General features: G+C 44.6%; 1 protein-coding gene across 1 annotated transcript in view; it reads right to left on the bottom strand.

The window, feature by feature from the left end:
* Nucleotides 1-10,729: 10,729 nt before the first annotated feature.
* Nucleotides 10,730-17,275, bottom strand: part of efnb3b (ephrin-B3b) — an 80,095-nt gene continuing 73,549 nt past the window's right edge. Inside the window, exons 4-5 of the mRNA XM_056368760.1 lie at nucleotides 16,246-16,305; nucleotides 10,730-12,703 (exon numbers count right to left, since the gene is read on the bottom strand). Of these exons, the coding sequence (XP_056224735.1) occupies nucleotides 12,270-12,703; nucleotides 16,246-16,305 (494 nt within the window). The 3' untranslated portion in view covers nucleotides 10,730-12,269. The remainder of the gene's footprint in view (nucleotides 12,704-16,245; nucleotides 16,306-17,275) is intronic.

The raw sequence follows: 17,275 nt of genomic DNA, 5'->3' as shown, positions 1-17,275 counted from the left end.
TAAATGGAAAGAGCAGCATGTTTTCTCAAAGACTTCAGTACAAGCTTGGATGGCCAGTGGGACGTGTTCAGGAGCTTCGTGGAAACCCCGGCCACGTAGCTCAGCCACCCCAGGACGCACCAAACGTCAACGTAACATCAGAAAGACGTCGGATTCTAATGTGGGACGGACATTACATTTTGGTTGGAGATCAAAATCAGGTTGATGTCGAAACCCGACATAGTAACATTATGATGTTTAGCGGAGGTTGGATTTTGCTCACGACCAGAATGTCAGTATTTTACAATTCAAGATGGCGTTGGCAGGAAACCTGACATTGAATTTTACATTCAGCCAAATGTCAACGACTCGCAACATTGGTGGTCCGCTGCCTGCCTGCAGGTACAGGTCCTTTTCACAGAGGACATTTTGACATGTCCCAGTTGGAAAAGCACAGAGGTAAATAATAAAGATAATCATGGCTGAACTTGATTCAGCTGCTTCGGTTTCATTTGTAACACTCTGTACATAAATAAAATCTTAGTTGTAAGAAAAAGGCGGCGCTTGAGATCCTATGGTAGTTTCAGTGGCGTTTCAAAGGATTTAAAATACAGACAAGAGCACTATTATGGAGATTAATCACTGAAAACTAGTTTATTATAAGCAAAAACAGCCAGATTTAAGATATTGAATACTGATATAAAAAATTATAATAATAACGTTATTCACACTGGCTTCCAACAAATATCATTTTTATGCTGTGAAACAAAAAAAGCTCTGGAAGTTTAAAACAAAGCTAATCTGACACGAGGGTGTCCCTGTTTGTCTGGAGTGGGCAGTCTTACCTCCAGCTGCAGGACTGGAGTCTGTCATCCATGTGACGCGATGTCCTTCTACGACTGGTGGATGGCACGGTTCCTGAAACGTTACACATCCCAGAACAATAAATCAAACTATCCTCTTCGTGTGGCTCAACTCAACATCCTGACTAGTGCTCTCCGCCCAATGATGAGTCAGATCCATCTCCCATGTGTGACATTCTTCCTTCACACACTTTAATTCACCAAAATAAGAGACTTATCATAACAGTAATAAATAATAGCGTAAAGGAAAAGGAAAGTAATCTCTCAGTAATATTGTGGTGCATGTCGTGTCACTTCAGTGTACTTGCTGTTATATTCCTACAGGGACAGATAGCAGGTCTGTGGTTGTTTGAAAATGACACATTAACCTTTTCCAGACTGCCACTCTCATATGATGATTGATATCTTTAATATTAGAAACACAGTGGGGTGTTAGTGAAGGTAAAATAATATCTTTTAAAACACCTGGCTCTGGATCACAGTAGCTGTCCAAAAATCAGGGAAGCTGTGAGGGCTGTGAAGAGAGAGAGACAGACTTTATGAATAAAAATTTGACTCTCACTGACTGCTACTACCTGCAAAAGCTAATGGGAGGCTGCCTCAGCACGAGTGGTGTGAAATCCTTCTTGATGGATTGAAAAGTGTCTTTAGGGATCCGAAAGCTTGCCTTCTTGAGCATCTCAAAGGGTGTGGCGCTAACCTGGATGACTTTGGCATGATCACATTTAGACTTGACTGAGTGAAAATTAAATCAGATTTCCTTTGAACAGGATTTGCTTTGAACTCTGCCCGGGCATCATTTAGAGAAAGGTCTCATGACACAATTTGATCGTGGAAATGTGTGCAGGTAGAAATCCGCCTCCCTGTGGTTAGTCCTAAACTTTGAACTTAACATGAAAAACTTCCCGGCTCTTCATGCAACCTCTCATCTTGTTATGCACACACTTCCTCGCGGCAATGATGATGCATTAAAGACTTGAAATAGGTGTGACGTGCACCAATTGGTATGATGAAAACCATTCTGTAACTTGCATGTTGTGTTTTTTTACAAAACAGAACTAGAAGAAGTACTTCATTGTTAATTAGTTTGGCTTTACAGTACATTTACAGCACATTCCTATCACATTCTAGAGATACTTAAAATGAAAGACATCATATGCAGCAGGTAATTCTTGTTTCCTTTTCTTTCTCCTCTGCAGGGAGGTCAGGAGTCAGCCTCTGCTTCAGAACACTGAACCCAGCTGGTAAAAATTCACGTCCAGATTCACCAAGACTGCTTTTGCGAGGGCTATCTGCATATTTTTTGCGCTTCAGTTCCTTGAACTATAAGCGGAGAGTTTTCATCTCAGACTAAGAAATGTATGCAAATCAAGATGTGGCACAAACAAGCCCGAGAGGGCGAGCACTACTCATCCAAAAAAGCCGCCCTTCATCACCAATTGCAAGAGCACATTGCATGCTTTAGCTGTTAAGACAAATCCAGCATGTCTGGCACCCGTACACCCTAAAGCCCCGAACTGGAGCTTTTTTCTGATCTGATTTGAGAATCTCAGATGGAAAACCCTTTCTGTTCTCTGGTTGCCACTGATGTAGGTCTGCAATGATGAGAGTCATTCTGAATGGACAAATTGCACAAGGGATTTAATGCTATTTTAGTAGATATCAGGGGAAGAGATGTAAAAATCTGTGGAAATGCAGTGTACAGGTGTGAAGTCACTGGGCACATTTTCAATAAGAATACATTCAGGTATAGTTTTGAGGTATTTTCCTCCGATATTTCCATATTGTAAAAGGGAAATATTCTACTACATTTATCTGACAGTGTATTTACCTGACAGAATAAGGTTCCAGAAATGTGTTGGCTTCAAAGGAATTTTCACTTTAATAAAACATTTTCCAGTTCGGAGTGGTACAGTTAGTAATACAAATGTTTATTTTTGTACATTAAATCTTTAACTGTGCTCAATATGCAGTGATTGTTTCATCATTACTTGACTGGCAGTGCCTTGGGCTTTTTGTCCCTTCACATGAATTTCCTCCCTTTAAAGAGTACAACAGCGGCAGTGTGTGAAGCTGTTAGACCGACTACAAGCTGCAGTACTTCTCACAGGTTTGTGCAATAGTCGTGTAACACTGTGAAAGAAGCCAGTCTTCACAATTGACGCAAATACTTCCATACGTTCTAATTTGGTCATTTTGTGTATTTTCCTCCTCACATAAACTGTCACTGACTCCAGGCTCCGGCGTCCTGCTCAAGGACACTTCAACAGGGAAGATGTTTACGAACAAAGAACCCACAATCCTTCAGCTGTGGCACTTTCTAACCACAAGACCACCCTGACACCAGTAACGCAGCGTCTTTGTCAGGAAGCAAGGGCATTCCTTCAGTTTCACAATGAACTTGAAATCTAAGTAGATTTTTTTTTAAATTATAAATGACGGTCTTGGTAAACTGACAGATGAAACAACTGAGGGGTGTTTTGGAAATAAACTTAAATCACGACACGCCCGCACACCAGTACGTGGGGTTTGTTTTGTTGGGTGAGACTGGAATTTCTCTGTGTGGTTTATGTGAAGTCTGCTCGGGTTTGTTTATTGGCTCTGGGTGACTGTGTGAGTGTGGAATGTGTTTGTGTACAGTATCTTGTTGTGCTGCACTGCTGTATTGTTCTTGTGTGTGAATGTACGTGTGTGTAAGAGACACTGATGCCTGGAAAAGCGCTTCCACAGTGTAATCTGTTACTTTACAAGTTTTAGGTGTTATACATTTCTCATAGCTTTTGAAAGATCACTTTTAAATATTTCACATATTTTTACATTTATTTTGTTTGAGTTATTTGTCTGCATGTGTTTGCTGCTTGTTTTTATATTGTATCCTTGTATCCTTGAATCTGTGTAATTGCCTTATAATGTGCTTTATGAATAAACTTTATTATATTATTATTATACCTGAATTACTTTTGAATTCTACACATGACATGTATAGATTAAAGATGTGTGTATCACCACATAAGATAGTCAATACTCCTAGTAAATCCTTACACTGTGACGCCTTCATTGTGGATAAATTACTCTTCCTATTAAACAATTGATTGTTCCCTAAGTGGTGAATCCTTACCAGTTGATGATCCATGTAGAGGACATGAAAATAAAAGTTAACTTATTTTGTTTTAATCTAATCCCTGTTCACTCAGCTACTATTAAAACTTTTTTTTTTTTTTTTAACCCACGTCAACAAACAACAAAGGTTTGTTTTATGTATTCAGCCTTTTAGAAGAGAAAAGGCTGCTAGGATAAGGGCTAACTGCTGTGTTTGGCTAATGTCACGGGTTTGTCTGCTGTGAAAAGTTCCCCAAATCCAATAAAAAGCAGGACAGAGCTGCTAACGTCAGTAAACGCTGGTACAGCTCATCCAGACCTGCTTCAGCACAACAGAGGAAGACTGTACAGTTTATGTCTCAGTTCTAAACAGGCCTTTTTCTAGCCCCACACAATCATATGACATTAGCTAACTATGTGCTCTTTGGCCTTGGAGAGAACACTAGCATTACCACTGTAGATGGTAAACTAGCTAGCTGGATCTTTGCTAACCTTTGCAGCCAGAACAGACAAACAAGCTGAACTTCTGTTTTGGATTTTTGGGCATAAAAAATGAATAAAAACAAATCTTCCTACACTTCCTACAGCATCATACACATCAGATGTTGCTAAGATACGATTGGGCTAGCAGTTAATATCAGCAATCTCTAACAGAAAATTGTCTTATTTAATGTCTATATGAACGAGAGAAAACTAAAACAGGCAGAAACAATCTTTCAAAAGCAGCTGAGGATCAAATTTTGAGGCAAAGCTTTTTAACTGAACGCTTTATTTCCTGCGGCCTCAGTTGTTTTTGCATAATGGTGCCTGTGTGTGTGTGTGTGTGTGGTGGAGGGACATCAGGGGAGTTGTTTGTGACAAGCGCAGGCTTTACAGAACTTTTTCTTGTCTCCAACAAGGAGGGCTGCAGTGGTGCTATCCACTCAGGAATATTCATTCAGTTAATCATCTGAAATTAACATTGTTATATCCTCCAGCCACACACACAATGCAAAACAGCCACACACACCCCCACTGTGCCACCAAACTATTTTCTAACTGTTTTCCCATCCCTCCCTCTGTCCTTCTTTCTCTCACTCTCTCCATCATTTGCTTATCGCAGCTGCACTTGTCATCAGGCCTGTTATTAACTTTAAGATTTTTCTCACTCAGAGAAAGTGAAAGATTCGGGAAGGTTAGGAGAGAGAGACAGAGAGAGAGAAACAGAGAGAGAGAGCAGGACAAGAGATAAGTGAGAGTCAGGTGGTGAAAGAGCAGAGAGATTGAGTGAGCAAAGACTGGTGGCGGGAGACAGGGGGGCAACGGGAGCAATCTTGAGGCATGGAGAAATGGCCGCCAGCATCAGTACTGTAAAATCATGGATTTTCTACTGATAATTCTTCCTCAGCCTAGGTTTAATTACTCTCTGCTCCATCTCTGCTATCTGTCCGCCTCCAGGTCTGGCCACACACAGAAAGGCCTTTGCATCCAATCAAACAGCTCAACCTTTTAACCCTTCATCTCTTCTCCAATCATGACATGACATTTCAGGTCTGTCAGGTGCGAGCCATCCCTGCACCCTGTGCGGCTCTCCTCCTTAGGGTGTTAAGGTGCTACACTACATTAATCACAGTGACATTGTAATCACAGCAGTTTTACCCTGATTCAGTATGCAGATTCCTGGGTATATTTCTTTGATGTAGAGCGTTGTCTCCCTCTCTCCCCACTTCTCCCTTACTCTCCTCTTATCCTTGACCTTCGCTCATTCCCATGGTAACTGCGTCTTACTCGAGGATTGTTTCGTTGGTAAGTCAAGTGGGCCAATCCTTGGGTTTTAAGTTGCGCATCAGCGGCGAAGCTTTTCAAAATCTAATTTAAGGGATTATCTCTCTATTGATTTCACTTAAAACTGATTCTTTTCTCTTTCCATCCTTCTGCCGCTGTGATAAAGTATCAGTGAAGGCGGCGGCTGCGTGTGTGTCTCTGTGTGTGCGATGTATCAAGCTTTTCCTTCCTCCACGGAGTTAAAGAGGAGGCTCAGTCGTCTCACTTGGCAACACACAGAGAGCACGCAAGAGTGTGCGTGTTCGTCTTTGTGTGCTTGTGAGAGTGCTGTTCCAACTTTTTGGCGCCTATCTGCATCTGTCTGTGTGTGTTCATGCGGTGCACACGCACACACACACACGGCTATCATCCTCCATGGCATTAATATTCATCTGTGTGTGCATTGAGCAGAACAGATTAGCAGGAGTAATGATGAGCATGTAATGATAAGGGGACCACAGCAGTCCCGATAGTTTAAACAGGCCTACTTTAAACCCGACTGGAAAGAAGCAAGCAAACTCATTACAGCTTAACAGCCATTAGATTAGCATTAGTTCCTCTTTGAAGGGAATATGGCTGCTGGTTCCCATGGATTAGCAACAGTGGTGAGTGGTTCAAGGAACATTAACACTACTGGTTTGGTATTAAGAGTTAGCAATTTGTTGGGAGCCACTAGCTTCTGTGTTTATAGCCATTTCCTATTACCACCCACTGATGGTTGGTTTTCTACCAACCAACCAGGTACTCCAGAGGTAGAACTAATCAACTACGAACAGACTGGCATGCCAAATAAGATTACTACACAAAGTAGGGGAAGCTATAAGCTATAAGCACTGTGTGTGTCCCTACAGGATATTATAGCTACTTTTGTCATTTGACTTTTCTGTAGAAATATCATTCCTTCTTTACGTTATTGAAACAACGAAGTAGGATTCACTCATATCATAATATCATTACTATACAGTCACCTAAATAAAGTATCATTCACTCATATGTCACTTTTGCTCACCCATCTTTTTCTTCATTGATTTTGAAAAGCACGTCCAGGTTTAATGGTGTAAACTTTGCATCTAGTTGTGTTACGTCCAGCACACCCACACATGTGTTTGGAGTTACTCTCTGATTAGACCTCTGCTCAGGTTGAAGTTGGGTGGAGCTAAGGCAGGGTGTGTGATGTCACCAAACCCCATGTACTGATATACATTAAGGAGGTGTAGGTTCTCCTGTGCTAACAGGTGCTACATGACTATAGTGAAGATGGTTTCAGTCAAACACAGTTTGTACGTGTGACCACAGTCGTGAGATCAGACAGGCTAAGTGAAAACATGTGTGCGAGTGCACATTAGGGAGGTGGGGGCTGTAATGTGTTCAGTGTGCAACACCATTATAACAGGAAGTTTACAGAAGACATTTTGACAAGTGAGTAAGAAAAGTGCACGTGTAAATAATAAATGTAATGATGGCAGCAGAGGAGAGCGGTGACACTGACTGAAGGTGTGCTGTAGATTAGCAGTCTTAGCAGGTTGCTGGTGAATGGATGTTTACTGTTTGCCAGCCTTCATTGTCCTCGGCTTCAGTTACAGTGACAGGTTGTCATGGCAGAGGCAGTGAGAGGTGTCCACCAGGATCAATGCTGGTCTGTGGCAGTGCATACGATTGCATTTGTGTGCGGACATGTGTTAGTGTTTGCGGAGTTGGGGTCAGTGAATGTGTGTGTGTGTGTGTGTGGCATGTAATCTACTCTCACACATCACAGATCAAAGGCCAAAGGCAGCTGCCTGGTCATCTCAACCTAGGCCACCCTGATGGCACACCGTGCTCTTGAAGAACCTTAAAACACACACACACACACACGCACCCAGTTGAAACAAATTTTGGAAGGGAGCAAAAGACGCTAACAGTTACCATAGAAACATGCCACAAAGCTAGAGGGAGAGAGGGGGAAATAGAGGAGGAAGAGGGGTGTAGAGAGGGAGACAGCGAATGAAATCAGCTCTGTCAATACGTTGCCAAGCAACACTCAACACTAACGAAGCCAGGTTTGATAACTTGTTGATAACACCAGTGGGAGAGCCAGAGTGTGTGTGTGTCTGAAATGGCAGTGTTATTAGCAGAGGCAGTGAAAGAGCCCCTGCTGAGACAAGCCCAAAGCACAGATAAGGGGAGAGACCTTCTATTAAAGGCAGCAGTGGGCCTCAGGAACTCTCTCTCTCTCTCTTACACACAACACACACACACACACACACACACACACACACACACACACACACACACACACACACACACACACACACACACACACAGGCAGAACAAAAGACCTCAGCAGACCCTCATATAATAATGAATGACACAACAGGACCAAAGGAGTGGTGCTTAAACATTTTTGTTTGTTTTTTTTTTATTCAACCTTTTTTTTCCAAACCAGGAATGTACTAGTTTTTTCCTCTCTTTAGAGGTGTGTTTGGGGGGGCAAGGGTAATGGGGGAGGGGGGGGGGGTTTAGGGGTCGCCGTGATGAGTAGACAAGGGGTAAGGAGGAGAGAGGAAGAGGAGGAGAGGACACAAAAAAAACCTTCTCACGCAGAGTTGTCCCAAACACAAAGTCTCAACACGTCACATACGAGAGCCACCTCGCTCCACGGCCTCAGCTCGTCGGCTATTGGCACAAAGAAACACACACACTCACGCACGCACGCACACGCGCACACACACACACACACACTTTCACCAACGGAGAGGTGAGGGAGCTAGGCGGTAGCTGCTTTTTTTTTTTTTTCTCTTTTTTAAACTCTCTCCTCCATTCCATAGAAACAGCACTTTCTTCTTTCTCTTTTCAACATGACAACCAGTGGCCGTGTCCGTGGTTTTTAGAAAAAGCCAACACGTTGAGTCGACCAGTCAAACACAAACAGTGAGAGCCAGAGACACAACTCTGAAATAACATCAACATGAAAATCAAACAATAAAAGAAAAAAACTAAACTTTTGAGTCCAGGAGATACTTGACATTCTGCTGAGAGGGAGGGGGGAGAGGGGGCTAAATGGATTGAAAACAGGGCAGTGGCGTCTTCGTTGGAGTCGCCGGCGTAAAGTCAGAGAAAGTTTTGTTTTCCCCCCATCGCGGCAGCAGCCATTTTAGAGTAAAATACTGTCCTTTTGGATTGGAGCGCTCCAAAGAGTTGCAGAAGTTGTTTGAAGAGAGAGTAACAGACACTTCATTTGGCTTGGAGGATTATTTTAGGTACTCTGAGCATGTTTAAATAGACATAGACTTAACAGCATACATAAAAAACACAAGTCGGTAGTTGTACAAAAAGAAGAACTTGAGGTGTTTTTCCTCTCATTTCATCTTTGAAATCAATTTTGATACAGTCAAATACAATCCAAACTCAGTAATGGTATAAAAACATATCTGAACATCATCATCATGTGTTGAACAAAGTCAATTTGGACGAATGTGACACTTAAGTATGAAAGATATCTCATTATAGGATGTTAGATACTGATACAAAACACAGCTGAGAAATGTTCAAAGGTCCAGATTTAACACTGGCTTCACACAGAAAACATGGCTACATCACTGGAAGCCTTATGTGTATGTGTGTGTGTGCATGTGTGTGTGTGTGTGTCACTGAAAACAAAATAAAATAAAAGCTTAAGCTCTCCACTGCCACCCAGTTTACACATAAGCCATAAACATGTTTGAGCAACACAAAACAGCTTTATTAGTATGCACATGTCAACATATTGCACCTCTGAACACAGCGTTGTGTTATTGCCCTCCAAGGATGAGGTGCTGGGCACTAGCGTGTTTGTGTGAGAGAGTGTGTGTGTGTGCGCGCGCATTTTTGCGAGGGCATGAGGGTGTGTGAAAGGGGTAGGAAAAACACACACCGCGCACAAACCCTCTTTTCATCCCTCCCATGTCCATCGGGTTAGTCTTAATCACAGAAATACAGAGTCATATGAAAGCAATCAGCATTTTTGTCGAGTGTGGGTGAAAGTGTGTGTGTGTGTCTGTGTGTGTGTGTGTGTGCGCGTTTGTGGGAGAGCAAGCGGGAGCGAGGCAGAATGTATGTCGTTCAATGCAATCAGTAGGCATTTGTGACAGTCATTAAAAGGTGTGAAATTTGTGTTAGGATGTGTGGGTGAGTGTGTGTGTGTGTGTGTGTGTGTGTCAAACAAAGAGAAACCGGGTGTACTGACTGCCTGGAGGATTTCTCTTGTGTGTGTCTGTGTCTGTGTGTGTCCGTCCGCAGCGAGCAAGTGTACTGCGTGTGCTTTTATAATGAAACGAGAGAGCGTGTGTGTGTGTGTGTGTGTGTGTGTGTGTGTGTGTGTGTGTGTGTGTGAGAGATACACAGATGCATTTCAACACAAAATTTTTGGGGAAAAGAGGAGCAAATCTGAAATGTGCCACCTCGAGTTAACGTAAAGTGTGATCGAATAGAAGTGTGTGTGTGTGTGTGTGTGTGTGTGTGTGTGTGTGTGTGTGTGTGTGTGTGTGTGTGTGTGTGTGAGAGAGAAAGAGAGAGAGAGAGTATGTGATGGGATCTCTCCTTTCCATGGTTTAGAGTTCAACTCCTCCGAAATCCGTTTTGGCTGTCGGTCCATCGCCTCCGCTCAGGAGGCGATGGACCCTCCGTTTAAAGAAAAGGTTTCTCTCCTTCGCCAGCCACTCTTTCATCTGCTCTCTCCATCCTTCCTTCCTCGGGATCCTTCATCTCTCACTCCTGCCGCTCCTCCCCTCCCTCCTGCTTCTTTTTCTTTAGTGTGCAATTCCTTCACAGTCTTTTCTTTCCTCGTCTCCCTCCCTCCCTTCCTCTCTTTCTTTTTTTTTTTCAAGTTCTGCATTCAGACGCTGCTTTATTCCTCCTCCCCAGACAGCACTCTCTCTTGCCCTGTTCTTTTTCCTTTATTCTTCTTTTTCATTTCATCCCCTCGCGCCCCCCTCCCCTTTCCCCAACATCACCCTCCCCCCCTGCCCCTCACTTCTTTTCACTTCTGCGTTTCAAAAAAAGCATTTGAAAAAAAAAAGAACAAAAAAAAAACCTTTCATAGATGGTTCTACCTCAACACTTCCACAAACGAGGTCTAAACTTCAAAACTACAGCATAGTACAAGGAGCTATAAAAATATACACAGAGTTCAGAGACCCTAGAGGGGGAGGGGGGGGGGGGGAGTGAATGAGAGAGGGAAGAGAGGAAGAGAGAAACAACCTCTGTTCGCCAGGAAAATTAAAAAAGGGATTAAATTAATATACAACGCAAAGGGAAAAGGAAGGAAACAAGGTCGTTGTAAGTCGTGAAAAACAAAAACAGCAGATAAAAAATGTCTAGCAACAGAAATGTAGTTTAACAGAGTGGGTAAAAATAATAAAACAATAGAAAACAGAAGAAAACATCTAAAAATTATTTACTGGATATTCATATATATAATCTATAAGTGTTGATAGCGATAAAAAATCTCACTTTTTTTGATATTCGCTCACTAGTTTGTGTTTTGGTATTTAAGACAAGTCTAAAGAACGCACGCGTACGCACAATCACCCACACACAAAGCTTACACACACGCACAAACTACACCCCACACACGCATATGCAAACTCATATGCAAACTTGCTGTACTGAAGCACACTAACTGCACACACGTCTAATGTGGAGCAGCAGCGCCATAATTATTATCCAAGTCGTATGCGCACTCGCACAGTCACACACACACACACGCGCACACACACACATTATTAAAATATACAAGATTCTGAGTGTCACCGATTGGTCAGACCTCCTCAGGCCTGGGTCGGGTCATGTGACCGCTGCCCGGGCTTGCTGATTGGCTGAGTCCGAGGCCCCTGTTTTCTCAGGAGAAACAAACACAAACAAACTACAATCCTATTGGTGAGTTAGTGGCAGGGGCCGGTCTCTGGTTGGCTGATGGAGCTCTGAGGGGCGGGATGGTGGGATAGGCAGGTATGGCCTCTGGGAAACAGAGTTCTCCAGCGCTGTGGGTTCAGGGTGTAGTTTTTTTTTTTTTTTTTTGTTACTGTGTAGTTCTTTTTTTCTTTTTTTAAAACATCACGTGTCCCTACGCCAGGTCCATACTCCTACAAAAAGAGTGTGTGTGCTGCACATACACTCTGGCGTTTCGGGGAACGACTCTATTCAGCACGGGTGGGGCTCGTTTAGCTCTGAGTTAACAAGAAGGGGGGGCACTCAGAGGCTCTCGCCCATTCGTGAGGGCCTTGTTAAGAAGGGCTATGTACGGTTACGACATTGCCCTTAACACACACTTAGTGGCCCAGTTGTGTGAGAATGGGGTGGGGTGGTTTATTCAGCTAGAAACACAACTGTGGCCGGGGGTGTGGGCTCACAGGGCAGTGAGTGGGGTCCGGGGGACAATACTGGTAGTATTGAGGGGTACAGGATGGGAGCTGTGATGGTGAGCTGATGCTTCATTTGGAGCAGGGAATTTGTTGGTAATGGGTGGAGGGAGGTGGGTGTGTCCAGTTGGCCGGAGCAGCGGCCGTCTCATACTTTGTAGTAGATGTTGGCTGGGCTCTGAGGCGGCATCTCCTGGACGATGTAGACGGGGTGGCCGTAGTCCCCGCTCACCTTCTCGTAGTGTGGGCAGTAGGCCGAGTCCGACGTCCGCAGAGGGATGATGATGTCGCTGGGCTCGGAGCCGTTGTTGTTGGAGCTGGTGATGCCCCCGCCGCCTCCCCGCTTGGGGCTGGTGAGCGAGGACAGCGACAGTGGTGGGTGGTGGGTGTCCGAGTGCTTGGCGTGCCGCCGCCGGTAGCACACGACGCAGATCACAGCGGTCACCAGCAGGAGAAAGGCGGAGCCTCCCGCAGCGCCAGCGATGAGGGCGATATTGGAAGGCTGAAGGGGCCCGTTCTCGCCGCTGCCCTCGCCGCCAAAGCTGTTGGGTCTTTGAGACTGAGTGGAGTTCCCTGCGCCGCCTGAAACAAATCATAAAACAATCTTATATCCACAGTATCACAAGCTGCTTTCAGTGTCTGCCTTTGATTTGTGTGATTTATATATGCATATTAATCATCACAAATATTCAGCCACAGCTGGCTTTCACAATTTGCGCTTTCACGAGCTTTTAAGTAAACATACCAAAACCTCATGGCTCTGCACCACAATAACATGAGTAACGGTGCTGGTTTAACTGTGCTAGTGAAGGCTGCACAGACTTAACCCAGTGGAATGTAATAAGTATGCGGCAAATCTCACAGAAGCTTATGTGGTCTCTTTATTGATGTGATGAAGTGGACAGCAGCGCATATAAAATGAAGAGGAATGTCTGCACACTCAGTGTACGAGTGTGAGAGCACGGTACAGTATATACTCTTGTGGACAGCCTGGCTTAGCCACAGTATGTATCAAGGTAACACACTGTATTTCCCTAACCTTAACAACTGTATTTACTTAGCATTACAGCCAGCCACATGAAGAGAGCCTCCCCGCTCTGCTCCCACCTCCAGACCACACACTCCGCCTGCCCGCTGGCCTTCCTGCCTGCCTGCCTGTCTGCCTGTCTGTCTTTTTATCTGACTGTCTGTTTATCAAACTGTCTGTCACACTATCTGTCTGTTCGTCGGCCGATTGCTCTCTCTGGCTGTTGTGTGTCTGCCTGAAACCTAAGATCTTCACAGCCTTGGAGCTCACAGCTTACTCTGCGGGGGGTCGGGTCAGAACTCAGCAGGTGGATGATGGTCTGGAGGTGTGTACGTGTTTGTGCATCCTCTGTGTGTGTGTGTGTGTGTATGTGTGTGTTTATAGAGTCGGGGGGGTGGTAAGGCTCTGGCACCGGACCGTGTGAATGTGTGTGGCGAACTGGTTAAGGCCGGTAATACGAGTCCCTGCTATATACAGCCTTTGGATTGGTCTATCATTATTCTTGGCACACATCCTTTTCTTTTCTCCCTGTCTGTCTCTCTCTTGCATCTCCTTCGCTTCCTCGCCCTCACTCACTCTGTGGTTCTCTCCATCTTCGGGTTATTGTAGCCGTAATGACCTACCTTGCTCTGAGCTCAGCGCCTAGCAACACACACACACAAACACACACACACACACACACACACACACACACACATATGGACATACACAAACAATGCACGCAAACACACCTCACCCCCCTGCTGCTCGGCCCCCTGTTGCTCTGGACTGACTGGGAGCACAGCGCTAATGTCGGACGTCGATTACACTCCTTTCTCCTCCTCTGCTTTCTTCCTCCCTCCATTAACCCAACATCCCTCATTCTCTATCTCCATTATGACCGCCGCCTTTCACCGGTTCTCTTTATTATATCCTCTTCCTTCACCTTCCCTCCTCCGCCTCCTCCACTTGCTCCCCTATTTTCTACTTCGCAACCCCCCCGTTCCCTTTTTTATCACACAAGTTCAGACTTTGACGCTTTTTCTTTTCCCCTTGCTTCACTCTTTTTTCTTTTCTTTTTTCAATTCATTAGAGAATTTAACCTTGGAGGGAGACGACTGGCAGGTCACAAGTGAAAGACCAGGTCAAGGTGAAAGCATTCTCTCATCCTCGCTGTCCTTTGCTTTTTCATTTCTTGAATATAATTCACATTTCAGGAGGAAGTAGTTGGTCTTGGGTCTGTTTTATAATGCTACACACAACATCTATCACACGCCTGTCCCGCCTGGAGGAGGGATCCCTCCTCTGTTGCTCCTCCTGTGGTTCATGGGAGATTCTCCTTCCTCCCGACTCGATGGTCTAAGGACAGATTGTGTCGTAATGCTGCACAGAGAATTACACCCCTTGAAGCAAATTTGTGATTTGTGGTACTGGGGCTAAATAAATTCAATTTGACCCCACACTAAACTGTTGCACAAGTCTCTGAAATTCTTATGCGAGAGTGAATCAGTGCGATTTGATCAACAACCCTCATATGAATACATGTGAGGATGTGACAGTGTTACATAATTAGCACCAGTAGCTCCGATGCATCATGGCATTTCATTACTGCTTCCCACATAGGGTGGCATTTGTGTTTTGTTTTTTTTGTTTTTTTTAAATGAATTAATTTGTGTCCTCCTATCCATGTGTAATGGAAACCAATGGCCCCCCATCTGGGCTCGCAGCAGGAACAGGAGCGGCTGCGTACACTCCTGACACCCTTGCTTTTTTCTATTCTGTTTTTTGGGGGGGGGCGGTGTTTCGAACAGAGTGACAGCCTGACATGAATACTTCCTCTATGTACGTGTTTTTTGTTTAATTGCATATACTGAAAACGAGCGGAGAAACTGGTGAACAGCAACACGCGCAAAAGAAGCTGCAAACCTGTTACTGCACAAAAAAATTTTCTTCTTGCTTCATTTGCGCTGTTCAACCATTATCTATTATCAAGTTGCACATGGTGCCAGGCAGTGTCACAGTAAATAACCAGCGACACTCCACTGGCTGAGATGATTTGGAGTATATTCACATGAGGATTAGAAATTCTGTCATAACTGTTGTGTCAGGAGTCAAAACAATTATTTCAGATGTGTGGTTAAGTGTGTGTTAATATGTCCTTGTCTGAGAGTCAAAAATGTGTAAAATCCCTCATTATGTGTGTGATGTAAATCAGTTGTAGTGAGCACAGTGTTATTCGTCTCATTCTAGTAAAAACAATGCTTCACACATACACTTCTCACCTACAGTATGTGAGGTATGGACAAGTGATAGGGCGATGTGTAATTGCCCCAATTCACACATTTGGTAAAGCACGAAAAATTTCAGGACCAAAAAACTAAGAAAAAAAAAAGAGAGAGAGAGAGAGAGAGAGAGCGATAGATGAGCACAGCTGAGTGAATCGTGTTCTTTCTCCTCCACTGAATGACTTTGAGGTAGAGTATGACTCTAGCCTCTCTCCATTTTCATCTCCTTGTTCTATTCCCCTCTCCTCTTTGCTTTTCAATTATTCTGTTCTTTCTCCTCTTTATGTGCCTCCCACTTCTACCCACTCTGCTCCATCACTCCCCTACGTCGTCTTCTTCTCTCTCCCCTCATCTTTCTGTAATTCCCATCCTTCTTTCTTTCTGTCTGTCTCGACGGAACCACAGAATCCAGGCCGCCCAAACTAATGACAATAATAACTCTCTGAAATGTCGCCGCCGGTCTAGCCCTCTCTCCTGCTGCCCTATCTCCCTCTCTCTTTCTCCTCCTGCCTCTTTCTTCCTCCTTCTCTTTTTCTTGTCCTTCTCCCAAGGTAGCTATTAGCCATCCATTCCCCGCCTGCAGCACTTAGCTCGGAGGGCCGGGCGCAGAGATGAGGAGAGGGATAGAGAGCCGAGAGTGAGAGAGAGAGAGAGAGATATGGAATTAAATGGAGAGATCCACAGATGTCACCGCTGCACATTCTCCATCTGTCGCCTCCTCCCTCCCCTCTCCCCGCTGCTTTTCCTTTTTATCCACCAGTCTTGGCTTATTCCCTCCATCCATTTTGTGGATGGATCTGCCGTGGATTATCTCCATTTGGTCTCCTGCTTACCTGGGTTTCTGCTGGTGGTGCGTCCCGCAGGCTCCTTCTTCGGAGGCAGTCCATATGGGCCTAAGTGAAGAAAAAATAAGGATGGAATATGAGCGGGATGGCAGAAATACAGGGAAAGCCTCTACAACAGCCAAGGCTCTCAGAATCAGTCCCAATAAGTGACATTAGCAAAGAGAAAGGCAGCCAGACAGAGAAATCGAGACAGAAGAGGTTTAATAAAGGATTCCCTCCCTTCCACTCCCATTATGGGAGAACACATATTGACTGGGCTTCGATGCGCTGTGTATGAGCACTTTTCCATTTGTTTGAATGGGGAACTAAAGAGAGGCCGTTTGTTGTTTTGGCCAGAGTGAATTTACACAGGGCCATAACGGCTTGTAATCTGTAGTCGCTAAATCAGGCCATCTGTCTAGCAAGCCCTCAGTAATGGTGATGGCATTAAAGAGCGTTTATGTGACACATGCAAACGCACACATGCACACGCACGCACTCACACACAGATGCAGCCATTGTAGAAGTGCCACTCCTCGCAGCTGAAAGAGATGATTCAGAAAATACTAATTTTGTTCACTTCTGAGCCATCTGGCCGACAGTACGCTGCGAGAATGGAGTTTTACGTTGGAGATTCATCGCTGCAGTTTATCCAACACTTTAAAAAGGTCTGTTAGTGGACACTGCAGCGGCAAGGGGGAGCAACACAGACATAACCATGGGGTGTGTATGGATGAAACTGCACGATGAACCCACAAAAACACGCACTGCACCACAAACCGGCGCGAGAGTGTGTGTGTGTGTGTGTGCACAACCATCAACCTATACATACTGACATTTAGAGGAGTGTAAAGCTATTGGCTGGCAACTCCCTCGTGACAGCCCACCAAACAGAAGTTAGGGGTGGTGCTGTCTCGATCAATAGGAACTGCTGTGTGGTCAGCAGGGGCGAGTGGAGGGAGGTTCAGACTGTGTGTGTGTGTGTGTGTGTGTGTGTGTGTGTGTGTGTTTGTGTGTGTGCGTGTGTGTGTGACAGAGA

This window comes from Seriola aureovittata, chromosome 23 (genome assembly GCF_021018895.1).
Source record: "Seriola aureovittata isolate HTS-2021-v1 ecotype China chromosome 23, ASM2101889v1, whole genome shotgun sequence".
Taxonomy (NCBI): domain Eukaryota; kingdom Metazoa; phylum Chordata; class Actinopteri; order Carangiformes; family Carangidae; genus Seriola; species Seriola aureovittata.
Note: the sequence above shows the minus strand (reverse complement) of the source record. Positions and strands in the feature narration are given on the sequence as shown.